We start from the raw sequence: 23,882 nt of genomic DNA on the forward strand, positions 1-23,882 counted from the left end.
TGAATTTTTGAGAAAGCTTTCCCATGCACTTGGACGCCTAACTCTACTATGTTCTCTGTCTTCATGGCCCTCCATATTATTGACCATGTGACAGAACAAAACTGTAAAGTGGCCTCCACGCCCCTCCCCCACACCCCAGGTCCAGGGTTTCCTGTTAGACCCTCAAGGCGGCATCCTGTCCTGGGGTACTTGACCCACCTCTGTCCCCTCCTTGGGAGCAGGGCTGTCCACTCTACCAGTCATCAAGAGTCTGGTGGCCAGGGACCCACACCTCTTGGTAGCTGGTGCCCAGTATGCCATCAAAAAGTGTTTGATTAAATAAGCAAAGGAAAAAAAACCAAGAACAAATTCATGGGACACCTCTCCGGAAGCAATAGTTGCCCAGACTCTTGGAAATTAAAAAAACAAAACCTGGCTCCTTCCGGGACGAAGGACTGAGAGCTGGCTCTCCATGGAAGTGAGGAGTGCTGTAAAACCCTGAAGGAAGCTCGGAGAGAAACCCGCAGTCCTAGACACAGCCCACCAGAGGTAATCCAGGCTGCACAGACCCTGAGCCGACCCGGGCCTGCCTTCCTCTGGGTTTTCCTGGCCCTCCCGGACACAAGGAGCAAACAGGCCTCCTTTCCTTCTCTCCCCACATCCATCTCTTCTTGCAAAAGGAAAGAACAGAACAGGAAATGCCTTCGCCAGAGTGCTCCCTGGGTGGACGAGAGGAAACAGCGGGTACGTCTTCACCCCTCCCCGCCCCGCCCACCCCTGCGGTGCCCAGGCAAGGGCCCCTGGCCCAGGCCCTGCTGCTGCTGGCCTTACGTTGCAGAGGGAGTGTGTCCGGTGCCGAGGGGAGTTGATGTCGCTTGGCGTGGACGACCGGTCGCCTTCGGCGGCAGATGCATCGGAGATGACAGAGGGCTGCCGGGAGTGGCAGGGGCTCACCCTGACCGCTGGAAAGCAGGGACAGCTGGTAAGTGAGGGGTGGAGAGCATGTCCTCGCTGGTGCTGCCCTGCACTGCGGCCCCTAGGCCCCCATTACACCGATGGGAATGCTGAGGCATAGAGAAGAGATTGTCTAGCTCTTGGCCCTCCACACACTACCAAACAGCAGCTGCGGGGGAGATCCGGCGTGGCCCCTGCATCTGCTGTGGCCCTCTCTTACCCGCAGTGAAGGAGAAAAGGGATGAGTGTCCGGGGACCCTGATGACTGTCCTTACAATGCTCTCAGCACCTGGATGTTCCCTAGACCTGGCTCAATCCTAACCGCTGGTCAACATCAGCTTCCCAAGTGAGAAGTTAGGGGCCACCACTGGGTTCCCTCTTACCCCCACACCAGACACCCAGTCATCAGCACCTCCAAACACGACCCCAAATCCGTCCACTCTTCTCTAACCCCAACACAACCCTTAAATCCATCCACTCCTCTCCAACCCCACGGCCATCACTCAAGCTGAAGCCACTGCTATCTCTCACCTGGAAGATCGTGCAGCCTCCCAGCCTCCACTGAATGGAGTCCCTGCTGACTCCTTTCCTCACCCTGCAGCAGGGCCAGGCACCGGGTCACCCTGGGGGTAAAACCCCGGAGGCCCAAAGGGATATGGCCCTGGCCACCCTCCCAGCCTTGGCTCACGGCGCACTGGCTTTCTGATAGCGCCTGACCCGGGCCGTCTCCCTCCGGCCTCCGTCTTTGCCGGTCCTGCTGCTCATCGGGAGGAATTCTCACCATTCAGGTCTCTCCGCCTGTCCCCCCCCACTGTCAGCTCCCCTCACATTCTTTTCCCACCAAAGAGCCTGCCTTCTGCCGATTTCACTCCCTGTGCTACCTACAGTCTGTAACTGTTCTATCAGCTTCGCTACACGTGGGTGTCTGTCTTCATGCCTATGACGTCAGCTCTGCGAGGGCAGGCATGCCGGGGGTCTGCTCCCTGTCGGCCCCCAGAGCTCACGGTGCCTGGCACGTAGTGTGTGCTCAATCAGTAGTGGTGGAACAGAAGGCTGTGCTCAGAAGGCACAGCCCAGGAGGCTGCCCAGGGCGCCCAGCAGATTGTTCTCGGGTCTGTAGGCACTTGGCAGTCACTGGGGAAAGCACTTTCTGTTTACCAAAAAGGACCCAAGGCCTACTGTATGCAGGCAGCATGGGAGCAGGGAGCGGGCTGGACTGTATTATGACAAAGATAGTCCTCATTGCCCATGGCCATACGGTTCAATTGGGGGGCTGCTGGGGCAGATTGGGTCGACAGTGGGCTTTGCAGTTGGGGGGGGGGTGACGGCAGCACCTGTGGGCTCCAAAGGCCAGCTGCCAATCCCCGACCTGTACACGTCACCGAGAGGCAGCCGCTTGCACAGGGACAGAGAACAGAGCCAGGCGGGCCGCAGGCAGGCAGAGGGGTCTGGGGCCTGTGTCGTGGCTGGTGCTGCAGACGCCACCGGAGAGAACACGTGTGACAGTTCCTTGACACACACCCAGTGACTGCGTGCAGCGGCTACTGAAGGATCCCCTGAGACCCAGGCTAGAGAATCCGTGCTCCTGCTCCCTAGACAACAGTCATTGGTCCGGGGTGAGCATGTGATCCAGGCTGGCCAATCAGAGTCCTTCTTTGGGATTTACTATACATCCAGAGGAAGAGCTTACTTTTTCCGTCTCATCACTTTCACACTTAAAGACCTTAAAAGCCCGAAACTGCTGGAGACCGTTCTGCTGCTTTGTGGAAAGGGACGGCCTAAAGGTGAGGCCACGTGGAGGAGGCAGGGAGAGCTGAGAGATGGACACGCCTAGGTATCGTCTGGCCCCAGGAACCAGCAGTGCCTGAAGTCCATCTCTCAGACTTGTCAGTTACAACAAGCCTGTGGCCTCTGCCTCCCACCCCCGTGAGCAGCTTCCGTGTGAAGAGAGAGGCTGCCTGGCCCCCCCACCGCCCCTGGGAAGGTCAGTAGCCTCCTAAGAAGCCCCCACAGCCAGGGCCGGGCGGGCTGGGGACAGGACTCACCTTGCCGGTCTGCAGGGTGCGGGGGATGGGAGTGGTAGACAGTCTGCTGGCTCTGCCGGATGGCCGCGGTCAGTGGGAGGTCCGCCTGCACCACCCACTCCTGGTTGCCGTTGAGCACCGTCTCGCCTGGCATGGCGAGTGAATGCCGCTTGGGGACGTCCTTGGTCAGCGTAGCTAAGGACTGCTTGGCCTGGAGAGCGGCCGGAGGACAGGAAAAAGAAACCGGGATCGAGGGGGAACTCCTGGCCTCTTGCTTGGCCAAAGACCCACGGTGGTGAGAAAGCCATGAATCCCACCTTGGGACCTGGGCATCACAGGCTCTGCATCGCGTGGCCCATCAGAGTCAAGCACCTGAGCTGCAGGCCTCACCTGAGGGCTCACCTTGGGGTTAGCCCTTAGTTCCGGCTCACACAAAGGGAGACCGGGGATGCCCGAGAGAGGCGGGGGGGTCCAAAGACACGCTTATCACCCATTCTTTCGAGTTCTCCAAGGACCAGCTGGGACCTGAATGACACCGGAGGAACATGGGTGCTTTGCCTGATTACCCTAATGCCTCCCAAATTCAGCCCGTGAGCTCCCCCTTTAGAAGGTGCCGTGCAGTGCAGGCGGGGGACAGAGCAACCCCCCACCCTGGCTCCCAGGCACAAGTCCGGGGCTGACTCAGGGCGGGAGGGATAGTCCAAGATCTGTTAGCCTTGGGTGATCTCCCCGCCATGGTATGTGGGGTTCTCCTGAAGTGATCTCGAATTACTTGGGGGACAAAAGGGGCACATATGAGCCATGTATTAATGCATATTCTTTCCATCACAGTCTATTTCTCTCTCTCAGCTGGTTCCCCCAACAGACTCATGTCTGGGCAGAGTGGGGACACAGGGAGGGGCCCAAGGGTCTTGAACAGAGGTCTCCAGGGACTCTGACACCCCAGGAGGTTGCTACAGATAGCAGAGCCACCTATGAGTGCTGGCTTTGCCCCGAATATGGACACGGGTAAAATTTAAAAACCTTATCTCGTCCGTACTAGCTCCCAGAATGTTCTATACCTTGCCCAAGGCCCCAGACTCTTCCTGGTAGAGCAGGAGCTCTTGAGAAAGAGTTTCCAAGCGGAGAAATGGATCATCGTTGGCCTAAAGCCCGATACACCCTTATCACATTGGCCAGCTATGGGTGCCTGGGTGGCTCAGTCGGTTAAGCGTCCGAGTTCGGCTCAGGTCATGACCTCACAGTTGGTGAGTTCGAGCCCCACGTCGGGCTCTGTGCTGACAGCTCGGATCCTGGAGCCTGCTTTGGATTCTGTGTCTCCCTCCCTCTCTGCCCCTCCCCTGCTCACACTCTGTCTCTCTCCTCCTCAAAAATAAGTAAATATTAAAAATAAAAAGTCATTTCCTGGCCACGAAGGCTCTTCACCGGGGAGCACATTTTGCTTCCCCTCGAGGTCACGTGCATCTGGCCTCCTGGCCCACCATCCCGGGCACCACTCCACGTGCTAGGCTGCCTCACTCCCTTGCTTCCTCCTGGCCAGTCCATCTTGGCTGCCTGGAAGGTGGACCCCAGGTCAGTGGGCCCTCATGCTAATTAACCCTCAGCTCTGCCTTCTCGCAAACATTCGGTGGGAAGCACAGGAAACCGCAAGCCAGGATCGCCTTCCTGTCCCCATCTGGCGTCTCTGTCTGGGCCTGGGAGAGGCACCTTCTAACTCAACAGGCCGCTTGTCATCATTGCTGCCTGACAACGGGGAGGCCCCCTGCGGTTAGTCCTGGGGGATGCGGCAGTGGTACCGCTGAGTTCCGAAGCACGGGGACCTCTTACAAATGGTCCGCTCGTGACAGAGCTACAACGGGGACAAACACTACAAAAAGCGGCATGTAAAGTCTAATTGAACATACAGGCATGTGTGCACACAGGGTCAGCTCCCCGTGGCAGTCTATGCAGCTTTTCTCTGCATCCGCTAAATGCAAGTTAATGCTGGGCTTCCCCTTGAGCTCTGATTCCCTCTGGTCTCTGAGCCTCTCCCTCTCCTGAGCACTGTGCACCCAGAGTTTCGAGCTCCTGGATATTGGCTCAAACACCCTCTTGTGATGGAAGTGAGAACTGGGTTCCAACTCTGCTTCTACTATTTAGCTTGCTGTGTGACCTTCAGCAAGTTCCTCCACCTCCCTAAGCTTCAGGGTCCTCCCCATTAAGATGGGGGACGGAGAGAGAGCACTGCCATATAGGTAGCACCCCCTGGAGTTGTGGGACAAGGCGGCTTTGGAGTTTGGGCTCAGAAATCAGACTGCCTGGATCCGTGCCTGGCTGTGCCACTTCCTGGCAGGGGGTGGGGGCTGGGGGGAGTCCTGAGCGAGGTCCCTCACCCCTCTGGGCCATAGAGCTTAGTGACTGTTACATCATGAAACATCTTCCACCTCGCAAGGAGGAGTCAGACGTGAACTAAGGCCAGTGAAGGCCCAGGATGCCGGCTGCGCGCCTGCACGTTCCAGAAGAGGCAGTGATGCTGGCTGGGGGGATCATTTATGCCCTACGATGGGCTGATAAGATCCAGGAGGTGGGCAGGACCCTGCCCCGGGCCTCCCTCCCGATCGGGGCTGATGAAGGCGCCTGGCAGCCTGGAGGGTCTGCTGATCAGCAGCGGGTACTCCGCGTTTAGAGTGAGCCTGGGCCCCAAGGGATGCTGGGAGCACGGCTCAACGGAACCCTTTATTAGCTTTTCAAGAGATTCCTGCTTGTCCAGGGAACACCCCAGCAGGTCGGTGAGCAGGTCTGTGAGCAGGTCTGGCCTGCTGCTCCCAGAGGGCAATGGGGTCAGGGGTGGTACCAGGGGCAGGTGGTGCTTAAGTGAGGGCAGAAGCAGCATCAACCCAGAGCACGGCCATCAGAAGAGGAACAGACTTGGGCCATCCCTGTCATGCCCCTGCCTCTCACCCACCCTCACCGCGCCTGACTCTCGCCTGGGTCTGTGGCGGCTGCCGTTTTCATAGATGAGGAAACTGAGGCCCAGGCAGGTGAGGAGTGACTTCTGAGGNGTGGTACCAGGGGCAGGTGGTGCTTCAGTGAGGGCAGGAGCAGCATCAACCCAGAGCACGGCCATCAGAAGAGGAACAGACTTGGGCCATCCCTGTCATGCCCCTGCCTCTCACCCACCCTCACCGCGCCTGACTCTCGCCTGGGTCTGTGGCGGCTGCCGTTTTCATAGATGAGGAAACTGAGGCCCAGGCAGGTGAGGAGTGACTTCTGAGGTCACACAGTGACTACCAGTGGGACGGACACGGGAATCCACGCCCCCTCATCCTGGCGGGTCTGAGGACAGGATGCGTCTCCGTGCACAACACCGGTCAGCAGCGGACACTCACTGAGCGTCGGTGCGCCAGGCCTGGCTTACCGTCACTCACCTCACCACCCCCCAGGAGGAAGGCCCTCCAGTACTGAGTTCATACATGAGCAAACGGAGATTCAGAGAGACTACGTCTCTAGTCAGAGGTCACACAGCCCGAACATGGCAGGACCCAACGGGGACTCTGTTAGAACTGAGTGGCTAAGAGAGATGCTACGATTAGACCATCCCACGCTCGACGCTTGAGAAACAGCCAACTTTATAGAAAGCTGATTCCCAACTGGGGCGAAACCCACCGCCACCTCCCCAGGAAGCTCTGGGAAGTGTCCGGAGACTTCTGGTTGTCCCACCTGGGACGTGCCAAAGGCATCTAGCAGGTGGAAGCCTGGGCAGCTGGTGGCCACCCTCCAGCGCACGGGAAGGCCTCGCGACCCAGACTCACTGGCCCCAACTGTCAATGGTGCCGACTGTGATAAACCCCGTGTACAGCATGTGTAGCAAACAAAAAAGCGTCCTGTTTTAGAGGCAGCACTGATAGAAAACCAGGTCGACACGAACCAAGCTCCTGGGGGTGGGGGGGTAGAACTGGCCTGTCCTTGGGGGAAGCGTGCGAGCTCGGAAGCTGGCAGGCCCTTCTCCCTCACCCTCTTGCCTGAGGGACAAATAAGCCGGGGGTGGGGAGGGGCCCCCCAGGCCAGCAGCTGGATGTCCCTACAAAGACCCCGCAAACACAGCTGCCACATCATGAAGCAGGGGGCCTCTCCGACTCCCAGCTCTGCCTCTCAACCCGCTGGGCAGCTCTGGGTGAGCCTCCCGCCCTCCGAGCCTGTTTCCACATCCCTAAAGTGGGCCCAGCAGGAACGTATGCCTCACTGGAGTGACTGCTGATGGATACGGGTTTCCCCTTTTGTGGGGAGGGGGTGGTGGTGGTGGTAGTGCAGCTGTTCTGGAACCGAATCGTTTGCTGACGGTCGCTGGGTTCTGTGCACACTCTAAAATCCACCGAGCTGTGCACCTTGCAGGGGTGTGTTTTATGTGGATGACATCTCAATAAAACAGCACGTTAAGGGGCACCTGAGTGGCTCAGTCGGTTAAGCGTCTGACTTTGGCTCAGGTCATGATCTTGCGGTTCGTGGGTTCGAGCCCAGTGTCAGGCTCTGTGCTGACAGCTAGCACGGAGCCCGGAGCCTGTTTTGGATTCTGTGTCTCCCTCTCTCTCTGACCCTCCCCTGCTCACACTGTTTCTCTCTCTCTCAGAAATAAAACATTACAAAAATTAAAAAAAACCCAAAAAACCCCAGCACGTTAAAAAATATACACGCTCACCACATGGGGTGGTGCCACGAAGCCAATGTGGCTACAGAAGTGAACCCGCGTGGAGGGGGGGGTGTTGATGTCAGGCTGGGCCAGGAGGCGTTACCAGGAAGATGTCCTCTCACAGGGCAGGTGGCCGAGGGGGGGTGTGGGTGCTGCCGACACCAAGTCCCGGGAGGAGTGGAGCGGCCCTCCAGAGCCACACGCGGTGTGTGGAGCCGGGGGCGGGGCCTGAACGAGGACTCGCCTGCTGCTCCCACGGTCCTCACATCGTGGGCAGGCGGGAATTTGCCAGCTCAGCTCCCATCTCCTCGGTGGCACCTCAGGGTCACTTCAGAAATTACTCCTCACCAGTGGCCGCAGCCAGGACCCCCAGCTAAGGGGTAACCACGTGACCCAACATGGGCCATTTTGCTACCCTGCGCTGAATCACACTTCTGAAAAAAAAAAATGGAGGTGAAATTCAAAGGACAAAGTGCTCAGGGTCATGATCCCCAGCAGGGCGCCCTGGGCCGACCACTTCCTACAGAATCCCGGCTTCCCCACCTCTGCGGCTGCCTGGGCTTCGGGGAGCCATCTATCTCTCTCTCTCTTTTTAAAATGTTTGTTTATTTTGAGGAGGGAGAGGGGCAGAGAGAGGAGGAGAGAGAATCCCACACAGGCTCCACGCTGTCAGCACAGAGCCCGATGTGGGGTTTGGTCCACGAACTGCGAGATCATGGCCTGAGCCTAAATCAAGAGCCACCCAGGTGCCCCTTGCAGCGAGCCATTCCTAAGCCTGGCTTCCAGGGCACCCCTGGTGGGGAACCAGCCAGATCTTCCTGTTGCCTGCACCCGAGCATGTAAGGCCCGTGCACCTGAGGACAGAAGGCACGTGCATAGGGACGGTGCCCTCCATCTGGCCCCTGGCCAGCTGTGCAGGGAGGCGGTAGGGGAGTGAGCTGGACAACACTGCCTGCAGGGGGCAGCCCTGGAAGCCTCCAGGCTGCGAACTTCTGTGGATGGTGCTCAATGGAGGAGGCCTCCCGTCTGGCGGGTACCCCAACAGTGCCAGGGCTGCCCTGCTTCTCCGCAAAGCCTCTGCTCTGCTGCCGAGCCCCAGGCACAGCCATGCCGATGTTATATAAGGAGGCTCTACTCTGAGCTGCAAACACTCACTGCAACGATTCACACCTAGCAGGGGTCTGATGCTGCCAGGGTGGCCAGAGCCTGAGCTTTGCCGGCCAGACAGGAAGCAGGGGGAGCAGGCTGGGCACGGAGAGAGTGGCGACCGAGGGGGTCTGGTTCCCAGTTCTGAAAGGTCCCATAAATCCCCAAGACGCTTGAGGCCAGGGCTCTGAGGCAAGGGAGACATGTCTGTCCATCCATGGGGCGCTGGGAAGACCTGGGAGGACAGAGCCTCGCCTTCCCCTGCACCCTCGCCCCAGGTCTGCCGCTAGAAACGTTCAGCACTGGGGACCTCGCTGGTGGGCAAAGCAGTGCCCCCAGAGGGACCCGGTGGCTGCACCTTGTTCGAGCCTGGGCCGTTCTCACCGTTAGGGGTCAGCATTGGACAGGAAACCCAGAAGGGGCCCCAGGTCCCGACCCGCCACGGATGCGGCCCGTGGTCCTGAAGGAAGTGATCGTAGAGAGTCTTTGTGTCACCACATCATCACTATGTACAGGCACGTGCTAGACGCTTTCCCTGCATTATTTCATTGGAATCTTCCTAACGGCCCGATGGGATGTATGCAATTATCCCTACTCGGACTTGACACAGGCCCCCACAGGTGAAGGGTCCTGCCCCAGGTCACACAGCTGGATTCGAACCCAGAACCGACGGCCATCAACACACGGGTAGCCAGTATGGGAGCTCCGCGGGAGAACACCGAGTTCTAAGAGCTACGTGGGCCGCCCTNCCCCAGACACCTCCCGGGAGGGCAGGGTGAGGGAAGGACCTTCCCCCCCCCACTCCCCCTCCGACCCCATTCTGGTGCCAGATAAATACCACTGAAGCCCAGAGATGTTTAGTGAGTGGCCCCAGGTCACACAGGGCAGGCAGAACAGGCCTCCAAGGCTCTGGACCCCTCCCACCAGGCTGGGACCCACCACTTGGGGGGAGGGGGCTCTGTCCCCACATGCAGGCCGGGCACCTCATAGAAAACACAGTGTTTGCAAATCCTTGGCAGGTTTGTTTGGAAATAGAAAAAAATAACATTTTTTCCCTTGACAACCAAGCAACACGTTTTCACTAGAGATGTAAATAGGGGGAAAACAAAGGAACTGAAAATCTCTTACAATCCAACTACCCAGAAAATAACCACTCTTAAGTTTTTGGTGCATTTCCTCCCAAATCAAATATTTTCCTAAACAAATGTATTTTATTAAAAAAATTTTTTTTAATGTTTTTATTTTTGAGCGAGCGAGCGTGAGCGGGGGAGGGGCAGAGAGAGGGAGACCCAGAATCTGAAGCAGGTTCTAGGCTCTGCGCCAACAGCTCAGAGCCCGATGCGGGGCTCAAACTCACAGACTATGAGATCATGACCTGAGCCGAAGTCGGACTGAGCCACCCAGGCGCCCCCAAATATGTGTATTTTAAATAAAAAAAGGGGCTCACGCTCATACTCTGTCATTCTCTCTAAAAATAAATAAACATTAAAAATATGTTTTTAAAATAAAAATGGTCTTGGTTTGTTTGCGGACAGTGGCCTGGGAGCGTGGAAGGGCGCACGGCCTTCCAGCACCCTCGCCCGCCCCCTGCAGCGGATGGAAGGCCGTGGCCTGGGCTCTGCGGTCAGTGTGAGTGGCAGCAGACCCTGCGCCCGGCCGCACCCGCTCTGCCTCCCTGGAGCCTGTCTGCACGCCCTGTCCCCGCACTGCGTCCCGGTGCCCCGGCTGCGTGAAGGTGGGGCGGGGTCTCACCATCGCCAGCTCGGCTTCCAGCTCCTTCATCCGGTTGTCCTTGAGGTCCAGCTGGGAGCGCAGCGCCGTGGCGTGGTCCGTGGCCTCCTTGGCTTGGCGCCGAAGCTCCCACTTTTCCCGCTCCAGTAGGTCCTTCTCCTTAGCCAGGGCTTTGACGGCGTCCTCGCTCTCCTGCGGGGACAGAGCGCCAGGGGCGTTACGGTGGGGCTGCGGGGCCTCCCCCTGGCCTGGAGATACCCAGAGGGGGCCCTGACCCCTAGACCCGAGGCAGATGAGCCGGGGCGCTCCGGCTGAGCCACAGATTAGCCGGCAGACTGGACAGAGACAGGCCATTAGTAGATGCTCAGGAAATGTTGTTTCTATAATAAATGAGCAAATGAGTGTGATGGGTAAGCCGTCTGACCTCATCGAGTCTCCGTTTCTCCATCTTTCAAACGGGAGGAGGTTGATACCGCTTGTCTCAAATTATCTTTATAATCTGATCAAAAGATCAAATGACTCCACATGTGGAAAATACGTGCGGTCTGACGGAAGGAAGTCTGGGTCTGTAATGGGGGTGGGGCTTTGTTCTGTTGTTTGGTAACGTGCGTGTCACAGGGAAAGAGAGACCCAGGAGACACCTGCAGCCCAGCTGCTCTGGCCCGCAGGGTCCTGCAGCCACCCCTGCCCCGCTCCGAGGTCACAGTGGATGACGGAGCAGGCCAACTCCTCAGCTATCTGAATGCAGCACCGCCCTCCGCCCGGGCCCCGCCAGGAGCTCTCTGACCCGGATGCAGAGGGAAGGGCCGTGCGGGGGCAAAGCCAGCAGCCGAGGACCACGGGGTCTGACCTCCATGGGCAAGAGCCTAGTGTCAGCACAGCAGGTGCCCTTTCCGAGAAGAAGGGTCCCAGCACGGGGTCCCGCCTGTCCACCCAGCAAGGTCTTCCCATTCACCAGACCAGGAGCCACGTTCAAGGTCCCTGTGTGGCCGGGGGCACACTGCCTTGTTTAACAGCCCTGCTCCGAAGGCCTGACTTCCAGATGCCCAGAGCCGAGGAGCCGAGGGCTGCCCTTTTCTCTGGGGCTGTCACAGAGCTGGAGCTATGGCTTATGGTCTGGGGACAGAGGGAGTCTGGTCGAATCCTGGCTTTGCGAGGATGAGCCACAATGACTGTCAGGCCTGGGCGCCCTGGTCTGTGCCTCGAGATAATACTGCACGTACTTCAGAGTGTTCTGGGGACTGACTGAGATAATCCGTGCGGAGGGCTCAGCGCGGTGTGGGCACACCGCACACCCTGCTTGAGCGTCCTCTCTGAGCGGCCCTCCCTGACCACTCACCTGAGAACAGCCCTGGGCTCCCCCCAGCCCACTGTCTATATGGCTGCCTGATACTGGTCATTCAACCCAAGTTCACAGATGCCATCAGCAGGCACGGGCCAGACAGAAACCCCCACATCCGCGGAGCTCACGGAGAAGAGCCGTAAGGCCCGCGCCGTGAGAGCAGGGACGTGCCGCTTCGGCTCGCCGGCATTAACCTGGGTCCCAGGGCGGCAGCCTGGCCAACGTCAGCGGGTGACAGGTACTGCTGAAGAAATGAGTGTGTGCATCCCGGCTGCTGGGACAGGCTGCAGAGGCCATCACGTGTCAGCCCTCGTGCTTGGTGTGAGCGGTCCCCAGCTTCTGGGAGGAGAGGGTGTGGGGGACGATCCCTTCCAGGACATGCTACTAGCCCCTATATTTTGGGGTCAGACTGCCTGGGGGGGGGTCTCAGCTCAGTCCACGCTAAGCTGCAGGACACTGAGTTCTCCAACCTCCCCAAACCTCAGGCGCCTCATTTGTGAGGCAGTGATGACACTACCACTGTCACCAGTCTCAGGTGAGGCTGTGCTCTCACGTTCTGGAAGCAAGGGCCTCAGTGCAAGGAGGCATTCCACCGCTGCTCGGTCCCCCTTCCTCTGTGGGGCTGGGTTCGGGTGGCGTCAGTGCCGCAGGTGACGGGCACGGCCCCCAGCGCCCTCCTGGATGGGGAGCCCCTTCCCTGGGGGCTGAGCCATGTTCTGGGTGTCTGTTCCCAGCTCCCAGCTGCAAGCCTGGATCACAGGAGGGCCCCCAAAATGAAGCGTGTGGAAATGAATAACTGGCTAAGGACGGTCCCTTCGAACTGGCTGGTATATGAGAGGCTGCTTACAAAACATCCTTGGTGACGACTCGACACCCCCTCCCACGATCACATTCCCTGGCAGCAGGAGGGCGGGCTCAGGAGTACCCGACACGGAATGCTCTGAACACACGTCAAGCGTGGTGCCTCAGCGATTCAGGCAATTATATCTAAGCCTCACAACTACCTGTGAGGCAGGGAACGAATATCATCCCTATTTCACAGATGAGCGAGCTGAGGCCAGAGAAGTAAAAGACCTTCCCCAGCCCCCCAGAGAGTGCGGGAGAGGCCTCGGTCCTTGCTGGTAAGTGAGGCAGGAAAGCAGCTGAAAGGAAACCCACCGGGGAGGTTGGAACCACACAGGGGCCAGGGTGGTCGGGCCTCAGATGCCAAGCCGGGAGCGGGGTCCCGGTCCCTCTGCTGGCATGTGGGGCTCACTGGACAGAAGGAGGAGGGGCGCAGTGAGGACGCGGCTTCAGGGGCCACAGGCCTGTCCAGGGAGGCGAGGGGGGCAGGATGAAGGCGGCCTCAGCCTCATGACCCAAGATGGCCCCGTGTCTGCCCTCGGCCCCCAGCCTGGCCGCCCGTCTTGCCGTGAGAACGCACTCAGCTGGATTATGGAGTGTCCCAAATCCCGCTCTGAACTGCACGGTGTGGCGGGGAACGAGCGTTAGGCACAACTTCCTGGGAGGCCCCAAGCCCCTCATTTCTCTGCAGCCTGTGCCCGTGCTGACCAGTAGCTCAGGGGAACTGGGGTCTGCTACCTGCTGCAGGCGAGGCCTGCGGGGTCCTCAGGAGGAGCTGGCTGGGCTGCGGCAGGCTAAGTGCCAGGGCCAAGGAGGCTGGGACACCTGAGGGTTCCCGTAGTCCTGTTCACGGGGACGCTTATTTTGTGCATAAAATGCAAGTCTTTTTTTTTTACCTTTTTTTAACCACTTGCAAGATCTCGGAAGAGACAGAATTAATCAGGACTTGTGGTTTTAGCTTCTCCAAACCAGCTCTAAATATGCAGCTTTGGGTCAGTCCCTGGACCCTTCATAGCCTCAGTCCTTCTGTCTGTAAAATGGGGTTGGGCCCAACAGGATTAATGCCCATCACATCACAATGTTGCTATGGCACTGATTTACTGGTAGCACAAGACAGATTTGCTCCACAGGGCAAGGAGGATTAAGACAGTAACATCTAGGGGGAGGGGAGGGGAGGGTGCAGGGGGAGAGGAAGGAGAGGGAGGTGGTGTGTGGAGGGGAGTTGAGGGAGAAANGGGAGGGGAGGCAGTGGGGGGCAGGCCCACCTTGCGGTGCTGCTCGTAGTTGCGGATGAAGTCGCGCAGCTGCTCCTCGCGGCTCTCCAGCGTGGCGTACAGCTGCTGCATCTGGCTCACCAGGTCGGTCTTCTCGCCCTTCAGGCGCTTCCGGTCGGCTTTCATGGCTGCGGGCGGAAGAGCGCGTGAGTGCCGGAGACTCTAGCTGTCCCTCAGCCCCGCTGAGAAGGGGCACCGCCTCTATCCTCTTTGTAAGAGATGGTTAAAGGGGGTTCAGAAGGAAGACGGTTCTCTCCCACGGGCCCATGTCACTCAGCGGCATTCCCAGGACTCGAACCCGGGCCACCTGTCTTTAGAGTCGCTATCCTCACCTCTCGGTTCTACTGATCTAACCAGGGCAGCAAGCCCTACACTGAGCATCCCTCCCGGCCCAGAACGGAAGGAGTCTCCAGGGCGAGGGAGCTGGGGGCCCCCGAGCGTCCACACCCCACCGCCCAGGAAGCTGATGGCACCCTGACTCCCTGCTGAAGGAGCCCCTACGGCCCATTCTGAGCCCCCAGGAAGTCTCCGCCCAGCACAAGAGGGCATCATCTGCCCTGTTTCCTCCACAGGAGAAGCACTTGATTAAGAACACGCAGCGAGAAACGACGCGGGAAGTATGCCTACCAGCCAGAAACACAGACACAACAGAGTCCGGCCAAACGTAAAACTTCTGTGCTTCAAGGGCCACCACAAAGAAAGTAAAAAGAGAACTCAGGAAATGGGAGAAACTACTTGCAGACTGTGTACCTGACAACGGGCTTAGGTGCAGAATATATAAAGAGCTCTTATGAGTCAATAACAACAATGCCAACCCAAGTGAAAACTAGGCAAAGGATCTGAACAGGCACTTCTCCAAGAAATGGTCAACAAGGACACGAAAAGGCTCTTGACGTCACTAGTCCACAGGGAAGTGCAGATCACAACCGCAAGGACACACCCCTTCACATTCACCAGAATGGCCACCGATAAACAGACAGACTCAAGCGTAGGCCTGGATGTGGGGAACCGGGGACACCTTGCCCACTGCCGATGGGGACCGATGGGAATCGTGCGGCAGCGGTGGAAGGCAGTTCTGTAAGTGATTCAACACAGAGGTGCTCTGAGAGCCAGTGATCCACACCCAGGTGCACACCCAAAAGGAAAACATGTGTCCACGCAAACACTTGAACACAAACGTTTACAGCAGCATGGACCACAGAAGCCATGGGTGAAGAGACAACCCAAATGTGCAGCAACTGATGAATGAATTAAAAAACCCAAGCTAGTGTGGTATATCCATCCAATGGAACTTTATTTGGCAGTGAGAAGAGGTACTGCTTCATCGTTTCACGCTACAGCGCGGATGGACCCTGAACCCGCTCTGCTAAGCGGCAGAAGCCGGCCGCCTGCGGAATGATTCCATATACTGCACGGATGGTCCACAGTAGGGAAATCTATGAAGACAGGAAGTAGAGGAGTGGTTGGTGAGGGCCGGGGGAAGGGGTGCATGGCGGGGGGTGTGGATATAGGGGTGGTATTTGGAGGGCATGGGGTTTCTTTCTGAGATGATGAAAATGCTCTAATACTGATGGTGGTGATGGATAAACACTCTGTGAATATACTGCAACCCACGGAATTGTACACTGTAAACAGGTGAACTGTATGATATGTGAGTTATATCTTAATAAAGCTCTCTCTCTCTGTCTCTCTCACACACACACACACACACACACACACACACACACACACCCGGCCATGAGTCCCAAGCAGCCTCCTGGTAGGCAGTGTGACTTTGCTCCCCGCAGATGCTCTCTCCTCACACCACTGGCTCTTTGGCAAATGAGGTGATGGATGCTGTGGTCAGGGGCGCTGTGGCTGCAGAGTGGGCTCCACTGCCTTTTCCCAGACCCCCCCAGAACTCTGTTCCCTCCCTGGGGAGAACACTGAGCACAGAGCTGTGGAGACGGTATGGAGGACGGTAAAACAACTCCTCGGTTCCAGCAGATTTTCTCCTGAGAAGGCACAGAGTAGTTAAGTCATTTGCCCAAAGTCACACAGCCATGTCTGACCCCAAAGTCCACATAGCTGATTATGCTGCCCCTACAGTGCATCCCATTTTACAGGGGAGGAAACTGAGGCCACAAGGCCAGGAAATGGCAGAGCTGACTCGGGGCTATCAGACTCTGGAGGGGAGTGGCTCCCAGGGGCTGGGGGTGGGGCAGCTGACCCAGGCAAAGCCACCCGTGGGACTCTCCACCTCAGAGGGAGCACGCCTCTGCCCTTAGGTTGTTAATTAATCGCTCCTGGGCTCTGATTTGCCTCCTTCATTAGCCTTGTCTGGATGGAAACCAAATGCCAGACTTTGCTCCCGGCAACTGGAGGCTCCGGGAGGGATGTCCCCCTCCCCCACAGCATTGCTGGGCCTTCCTTCACTTTGGCCACACGGCCTTGGAGAGGGGCAACATGGCAGCCTCGTGATGGCCTCCATGATGCTCCCTCCACACCACCCCTGCACCACCGTGTGCAGGAGCAGCCGCGTGGGCCCCTGTTCTGCCCTCCAGGAGAGGGGTGTGTGCACGTGTGTGTCTGTGTGTTAGTGGCACGGAGCTCCGTGGTAGGGGTGGGGAGCTACACCTCCCCCATCTGACTGGGGGCTCCTGAGAGGGAGGGCTGGACCTCCGCCTTCAGATTAGTAGCTCCTGCCCCAAGAGGAAACTGAGAGTTCCCGCAAGCTACTGAGGAAGCACATTCCGTGTGCCAGGCTCCCTGCTGCTGCTGCTGCTGGGGGGACAGGACAGAACAAGACGCGGCCCCCACCTCTCGGGCGGTTGGCAGTGCGATGGAGGAGGCAAACGCTACACGTGCGGATGGCGCTGGACCCCATCCACTGCCTCCTTACCAAGAGAACCCCAATTTTGTTTGTGCCCTGCTAACACACTCAACATACCACACTCCCTTGCAGCTCAAGGGGGTGTGAGTCCGTGGGTCCAGTTGTGGCCACTAAGATGCACATAGGAGTCTGCCCGGAAAGCCCCTTATCTTTTTTAAAATTTTATTACGTTTTATTTATTTTTCAGAGAGAGAGAGAGAGACAGAGTACGAGTGGGGAAGGCCATAGAGAGAGGGAGACACAGAATCCCAAGCAGGCTCCAGGCTCTGAGCTGTCAGCACAGAGCCCAACGTGGGGCTCGAACCCACGAACTGTGAGATCATGACCTGAGCTGAAGTCGGATGCTTAACCAACTGAGCCACCCAGACGCCCTCATTTTCTTTATAGTACAAGGTCACAGTGTTTGTTGGACTTCCCGTGACGTGCACCCAACACATCCCTAACGGACACACCAAGGCAGGCTGGGAGAGGCGCTGTCACCCCTACCATAAAAGACTTCGCTGCCTGGTGCCTTCACAGGAGCTCCCCCTGCGAATCCCTGTTCCGCGGATTCTGGGGGGCGGGGGGGTGGGGGGCTGGACCTTGTCCGGCTAAGGACTGAAAAGCCTGAACGCTGGATGGATCTCTGGGAAGGAATGCCCGTTGCGGATCCCTCAGGAACAGATTCAGGCACCTCGGAGCCACTGCAGGGTGGCCTGCCCAGCTTCTCGGATGCACACACGTTTGTAACCCACTCCCGAAAACTCCCTGCAGAAGCAGGACCTGGGAGCAAGCACCTGTGTGCGTGTGTGTGTATGTGTGTGCGCATCCCCATCGGGCCTGACTGTCCCTGAGTCTCCAGAAGCTGGGTCGCCACCAGTAGTCAGGGGGCTTCCTGGAGGGCGTCACCGGCATTGTAAGTCTTTTAAGAAAACAAGATCAGGGGCACCCGGGTGGCTCAGTCTGTTAAGCATCCAACTTCAGCTCTGGTTATCATCTCGCAGTTTGTGAGTTCGAGCCCCATGTTGGGCTCTGTGCTGACAGCTAGCTCAGAGCGTGGAGCCTGCTTCGGATTCTGTGTCTCCTCCTCTCTCTGTCCCTCCCCCCTTGTGTGCTTCCTCTCTCTCTTTTTGAAAAATAAATAAATGCACATTAAAAAGAAAACAAGGAGATCAGCACAAAGGGTCCCCAAGAAATAAACTACTAATTTACACAGCTATGAAAAGTATGCAGCTGGGCGCTTCTTTCTTCCTGTTGCCACGCGTCTGCTGCTCTCTCTCCTCCCAAACCGTATTCTGACACTCTCCCAATGGTGCCAATGCAGGACAGGGTCTGTGACACCTGACCTTCCCGCTCGGGGACCAGCCTCCTGCCTTGGCCCAAAGCCGCCAGGCGCTCACCTCACCTCCCCAGGCATCCAGCGTCACCCAGGTGTGTCCCGCTCCGGCAGTCAGGCCACCGGAGCCACTGTCATGGTGACGGTGATGTCGTGCCCGGCGGGCCCTATGGGATCACCAAGGGAGACAGACAGCTCAACTCCCGGGGATGTGGGGCTTCTGAGGCTGGGAGGGAGGGCATGGGGGGAGGGGTCTTGTTTTCCTAACTCAGAGGAGGCCGAGTGCACGTGTGAGATGGGGTGACGGGGCCTGGTGGCGGCTTCGTGAAGATGAGCCTATCTGGGGATGTCATCGTCTCAAGCTTTTCTGCAGCAGACCCTGCTTCCTCCCTGGCTTAGGGGACCTCACAGACCCCAGGGCCACTACATGCGCATCACCGGGAGGGGGAGGACCAGCCCCCTTCATTCCAGCCCCCCGTTACAGGCCCTGGAGAACCAGACAGGCTCATTCTTGGCTTTTGAGTCTCTAGAGGCTGCGTGTCTGGAGGGTAAGGGACTTCACGGGGCGTCAGAGCACCAGGGTACTTCTGCTTAGCCACCAAGGCAGAGTGTGCAGGGAGACCCTTGCTGGGGAGGGAGGGGCCGGGCTCGCAGCCCTCCCCCAGCTAAGCCTGGGCCCGTGCTCCTGGCATGAGTGCGATGGGTGGACTCTGCGAGTTTCCTCTGGCTTTTGAGGGCCTAGCGGGCATCGCCTCCACCATTGCCCCGACGCACGTGTCCAGGGCCCTGACCAAGGCCACGCAGCGGGGCAGAATGGGCATCAGTCTGGCGTCAGAGGATCCGGGTTCTGTCCTGGCTCCCAGCCCCTGAGCAGGTCACCCCCCTCCCCCGAGCCTCGATCTCCCAGGCGTTAAAATGGTTCCCATTTGCCAGGCACTGCTCTAAGCCCCCGATGTGTTTTGTCACTCAACTGCCACAGCCACCGTATGAATTCATTCCATGTCACAGCACGAGGCGGTGGGTACCCGGGGAGATGGAGGAGCCTGTCCAGGTGGTGAGCGGCAGTGGCCGTCTGGCCCCAGCACTCACTTACCCTGCTTCCCACGCTGGTCCTCTGCTCCCTCCAAAATCACCAACCCCAACCACCCACCCACAGTCCCACTGGCCTCATCCGCTTCCCGGGGCCTTGTGCGGGGGGGGGAGTGGGGGGGTTGGGGTGTGTGTGTGTGTGTAGAGGGGAGGGGCACCTGCCTTATGTAGGAGGAAACTGAGGTTCGAAGGGTTAACTTATTCGCCAAGACCCTCACAGCTCAAGTATCGGATTCTGGGACTGCATCTCTGATATCTGACTTTGAACCCCTCACACTTAACCTGCCGTGAAAGCACATCGCTGTAAACAGCAGGACCTGCATCGATGCACAAAACCACTGCATGATCCAAAAACCTGCACCAGACACTGGTTTTGCAGCTGTCTTATGGTCCCATCGGGGCCTTCTGAGGTTTCCAGTAAAGGCGGTTTGACATTCTTGTGTGCACCCTACAACTGCTCCTTGGCTGCTGGTGGTGTGTGTGCGCATGCGTGCAAGCCACAGCTCTCAAGGAATCCTCCCCCAGCCCCCACCCACGATCGCCTAAGACACGGCCTCATTCCACACGGTCAGATTTCCATTTACTCTGACCTCGGAAGACTGCAGGGCCTGGTTCTGGATGGTCCCAAACCAAGAGACCCTATGAAAATGTCCAGCCTGGTCAGTGACCCCCATCTCCCCCCAAAGAGGCTCTAAGGAAGGTTGGGGCAGTGATGGGCAGTCAGGTAAACTTCAGCCCAGGTATGATGATACCAGCCACCGCCAGCAGGGGGCCCCCTTTCTTTTCCATTCAACATTCCAGACCAGTTGAGCCTTCAGCATCCACAGATTCTGGGAGAGGGGTGGGCGGGCAGGAGCCACAAAGGCCTTGCAAACCACTCTGAAAAAACACACCCACCAAAATGCTCTTCCAAATAGGTCCCGGGAATAGAAGGCACAGCACTGGGGATATAGTCGATGGAACTGTAATAGCACTGTGCGGTAGCTACCCTTGTGAGCACTGCCTAGAGTTGTGGAATCACTATGTTGTCCACCTGGAGCTAACGTAACGTCGTGTGCCGACCACACTCGGATGCAAAATTTTCTAAATGAAAACATTTAAAAAAAAAACAAAAACGAAAGAACAGAAAAAACTCTTTCAGCTCAACTTCCCTTTACAGATGGGGAAACTGAGACCCAGAGAGGGAAAGGGGATACCCAATATCACACAGCCAGTCCGCCCAGGTCTCCTGATTCTTAGGCCAACATGGATGGGTTAAAAGTGTCAGCTATGCAGTCGGCCTATCAGACTTTAATTAAGCCTCAGTTTCCTCATCTGTAGAATGAAGACTGAAAGTGTCCTCATTTCCACCCGGTACAGAAAAGGGTGCCATATCCGGAGTGAACTGTCAGGTATGGACCCTGAGCATGTGGGCGTGAAGAGGGCCTCAGCAAGGCATAGCTTTAGATTCACAGAGCCCCGGATTCCAGTCCGGCTTCACCCCTTAACCAGCTGGGCTGGTTACTTAACCAGTTTCCCCGCATCTAACGTCTCTGGGTGTTTCCCCAGCTGTTAAGCTGCGGGTGATCACCTCTCCCCTGCGAGGCTCTAAGTGACATGGCCCAGCACCTGAAGACAGCGGGACGGGCGGGATTCTGGGAAAAGGGCCTGGAGAAGAGGCCCGGGGGCAGGGAGAAGGAAGGGCCCACCTCCATCGGGGGTCTAACCACCTCCAACTCACTGTGTCCGAGAGAGTCCACAACTGGCCCCCCACACCCTGTCCCCCACCGTCCCGGCCTCCCCAAGCTCAATTCATGGTGACCTTAGCCTTCCAGTTCCTCTGGCCCCAAACATCAGAATCTTCCTGCACTCTACTCCTCTCAGGCCCCACACCCAATTCCTCAACAAGCCACGTCAGCTGACATGTTACCAGAATCCCACCCATCCCGTGTCTGCATCTCGTAGGAGCCTCCTGACTGGTCTCCAAACCGTCATCCCCGTCAGCTCGGCAGGGAGTGGTGCCTTTCCGATGCGCAACTCAGATCAGGACTTCCCTGCTCCTCAAGGGTGAGCAGAGTCCCTAGAATGGTCCAGAAGGGCCACGTGTTCGTCCTCCCCTGCCTTCACACCTCTCTGACTTCCTCCCAACCACCTCCACCCCCACCCCCAAACACTACATGGCCGTACTCTTTACGTCTTAAATGTCTCTCTCTCTCTTTTTCCCCAATAATGGCAATTAGTCACAATGCCTGGCTGTGGATGGGGGCCTCATGTGGGTGCTGGGCTGCTGACCTGAGCAGGTGGCTACAGAGGACAGGGCGCAGGACGATGTGGGCCCGCCCGCAGCTCTGCAGGGTGAGACCAGGGACCAGGCTCTGCAGACGGAAACCTGGGGTCGGAGCCCAGCTCCACTATTCACTAGCTGTGTGACACTGGGTAGGTTCCTTAACCTCTCTGTGCCTCTCCCCTTATGTATGAAGTGGGGATAATAGTGTCCGCGTGACTGCTATAGGAGAGCAGAAGCTCTAGATGCACGTCTGATGGCTTGCTCGGGCGCTGTCATTCTGGGCGACAGCCTCATGGGGGTCTCAGAGCAGACTGGGGGGTCCCGGGAGGGAGCGGGTGCCCTGCTGGGGACCTGGAGTAGAGGCTGCGAGATCATCGCGTGGAATGCAGTCTCGGGGCCTGGGCAGGGAAGAGGGGCGCAAGGGCTTTATCCATCTCCAGAGTCTCTGTCTCAGGCTTAGATGTCGGGGGCTCCCGACGGGAATGTTAGACAGGAAAGGCCAGCCCCCCGAGGGCGTCAGACACAGAGAGTAATACGGGGTGCAGCGGGGGTCCCAGCTGGGGGTGGGGACCTACTATGGCTGCCGCCCACCCCTCGGCTCCGGAAGGACTCAGAGCTCACCTGGAAAGCCCAGAGGGCGGCGGGCCCAGGGAGCCAGGCCCCCCACTTCCTGCCAAGGGAAACGGGAGGGCGGAGACAGGGAGGTGGTGTTTGTTTTCCAGCCTCCAAAGGCAAGTCCAGGAAATGTCCTCCTTCCTCCAAACTGCCACTAAAAATAGGGCAAGGGATGGGTCCGGAACACTGACATTCCTTAGACCCAGGGGAGCGATTTCTGGAAACACAGCATGGGCCATGGGCCTCATGCCCCACACGAGGACTATTTTTAACGGCTCATGATGGCGCGTGAGGTCATTCTCAGGCAAGGTAACAGCCCTGAGAAGAGGAGGAGGAGGTACGTGGCAGAGAACGGCCACCAGACAACAGAAGGAAGCCGGCGTGCTGTGCGGCCTTGGGGGCTCACACACCCTCTCTGGGCTTTGGTGTCATACTCTCAAGATGGTCCATCAGGCCCTCGAGCCCCAATGTTTTGGGAATTGGTCTCACTTGGCTTCTAACGGAGATACAGTGAGGCTATTCACGGTTAGATGCAGGGGAGAAACTCGCAGCTATGGCCAGCCTCTTCCTAGGCAAGTTCAGGAGAGGGGCGGCAGACCTCTCCAGGGTGCGGATCCCGGAGCTAGGCTGCCTGGGTTTAAAACCAGTTTTGTCACCGTCTAGAGGAGTGACCTGGGGCGAGTCAAATCAGCCTGGCTTTTCACTCCTGTACGAGAGGGCTGAAAAGAACTCCTCCCGGCGCATCCGGGTCCACCAAGGACCTGCACTGGAAACCTCCCAGGGCACACAAGCAGCAAACTGGAAACCACGCCCGCAATCTTCAGCAGCAGGGCCACACCCACTGGGGGTCCCTCTGCGGGGTGGATGGCTCAGTCTAATGAGAACCAGCGAAGCACAACCACCACACCACCCACAGCCTGATGACCCACGGGGTGACGCGCCAAGCCGAGGAAGCCGGACACGAGAGCCTATACGCCGCACGACTCCCTTTACGGCAGACAAGGAGGCAAAATTAATGGACGTGGTGAGAAGTCAGCAGGAGGTAGTCCATTGAGGGATAGAGACAGGAAGGGCCACGGAAGAAGGTCCAGGAAGCTAATGATGTACTCCCTGTTGATCCGGGTGCTGGTGTCACACATGCGTGTCCACTTGGTGACACTAGGCTATAAACCTGCACTTTGTGGGTGTGTTATTCTTTCATAAAAGGCTTTAAAAATAGCGTCTACCGCACAGGGCTGGTTTTACATACGCGCCGCACTCAGCGCGGTGTCTGGTGTAGGGGAGCCCTCAGGAAGTTTCCGCTCTTATCATCCGGGGTGGGAGGGGGGTGGGCATCCCCCATGCCACCAGGGGCCACCCCATGAGATGGGCAGGTCCAGGTGTGGGCAAGGAGAGCGGCGGCCGCACTGTGAATCCTGCAGGACTCCTGAGGCTGGGGAAAGAACATGAACGTGAACCTGGGGTGGTCTTGGATTCAGTCTAGCTCCATCCTGCACAGGCAAAGATGGCACCTTCCACGGTGGTGAGAATTAAGGGGAAGGTTTCCACGATGGTGCCCAGACCGTGCTCGAGCGAGGAAGGTCAGTGTGGGCGCCCCAGCCCCACAATGCTGCTGCTGTTGCTATGATCCCAAGAGTGACAGCGGCTAATACTTACTGCGCGTTTACTAGGGGCCGGGTACTGTTCTGTATGCTTTCACTAAATTTTCCCTTATAGCAATCCTGTGGGGTAGTTACCATCAGGGATCCTCAGTTTACAAGCAAGGA

At 57.9% G+C, this 23,882-nt stretch overlaps 1 protein-coding gene across 1 annotated transcript in view; it reads right to left on the reverse strand.

Moving 5' to 3' along the window:
- Positions 1-23,882, reverse strand: part of KAZN (kazrin, periplakin interacting protein) — a 308,786-nt gene that overhangs the window by 47,706 nt on the left and 237,198 nt on the right. Inside the window, exons 3-6 of the mRNA XM_077775559.1 lie at positions 13,951-14,087; positions 10,522-10,692; positions 2,979-3,168; positions 811-941 (exon numbers count right to left, since the gene is read on the reverse strand). Coding sequence (XP_077631685.1) covers positions 811-941; positions 2,979-3,168; positions 10,522-10,692; positions 13,951-14,087 — 629 coding nt within the window. The remainder of the gene's footprint in view (positions 1-810; positions 942-2,978; positions 3,169-10,521; positions 10,693-13,950; positions 14,088-23,882) is intronic.

This window comes from Crocuta crocuta, unplaced genomic scaffold (genome assembly GCF_008692635.1).
Source record: "Crocuta crocuta isolate KB4526 unplaced genomic scaffold, BGI_CrCroc_1.0 scaffold127, whole genome shotgun sequence".
Taxonomy (NCBI): Eukaryota; Metazoa; Chordata; class Mammalia; order Carnivora; family Hyaenidae; genus Crocuta; species Crocuta crocuta.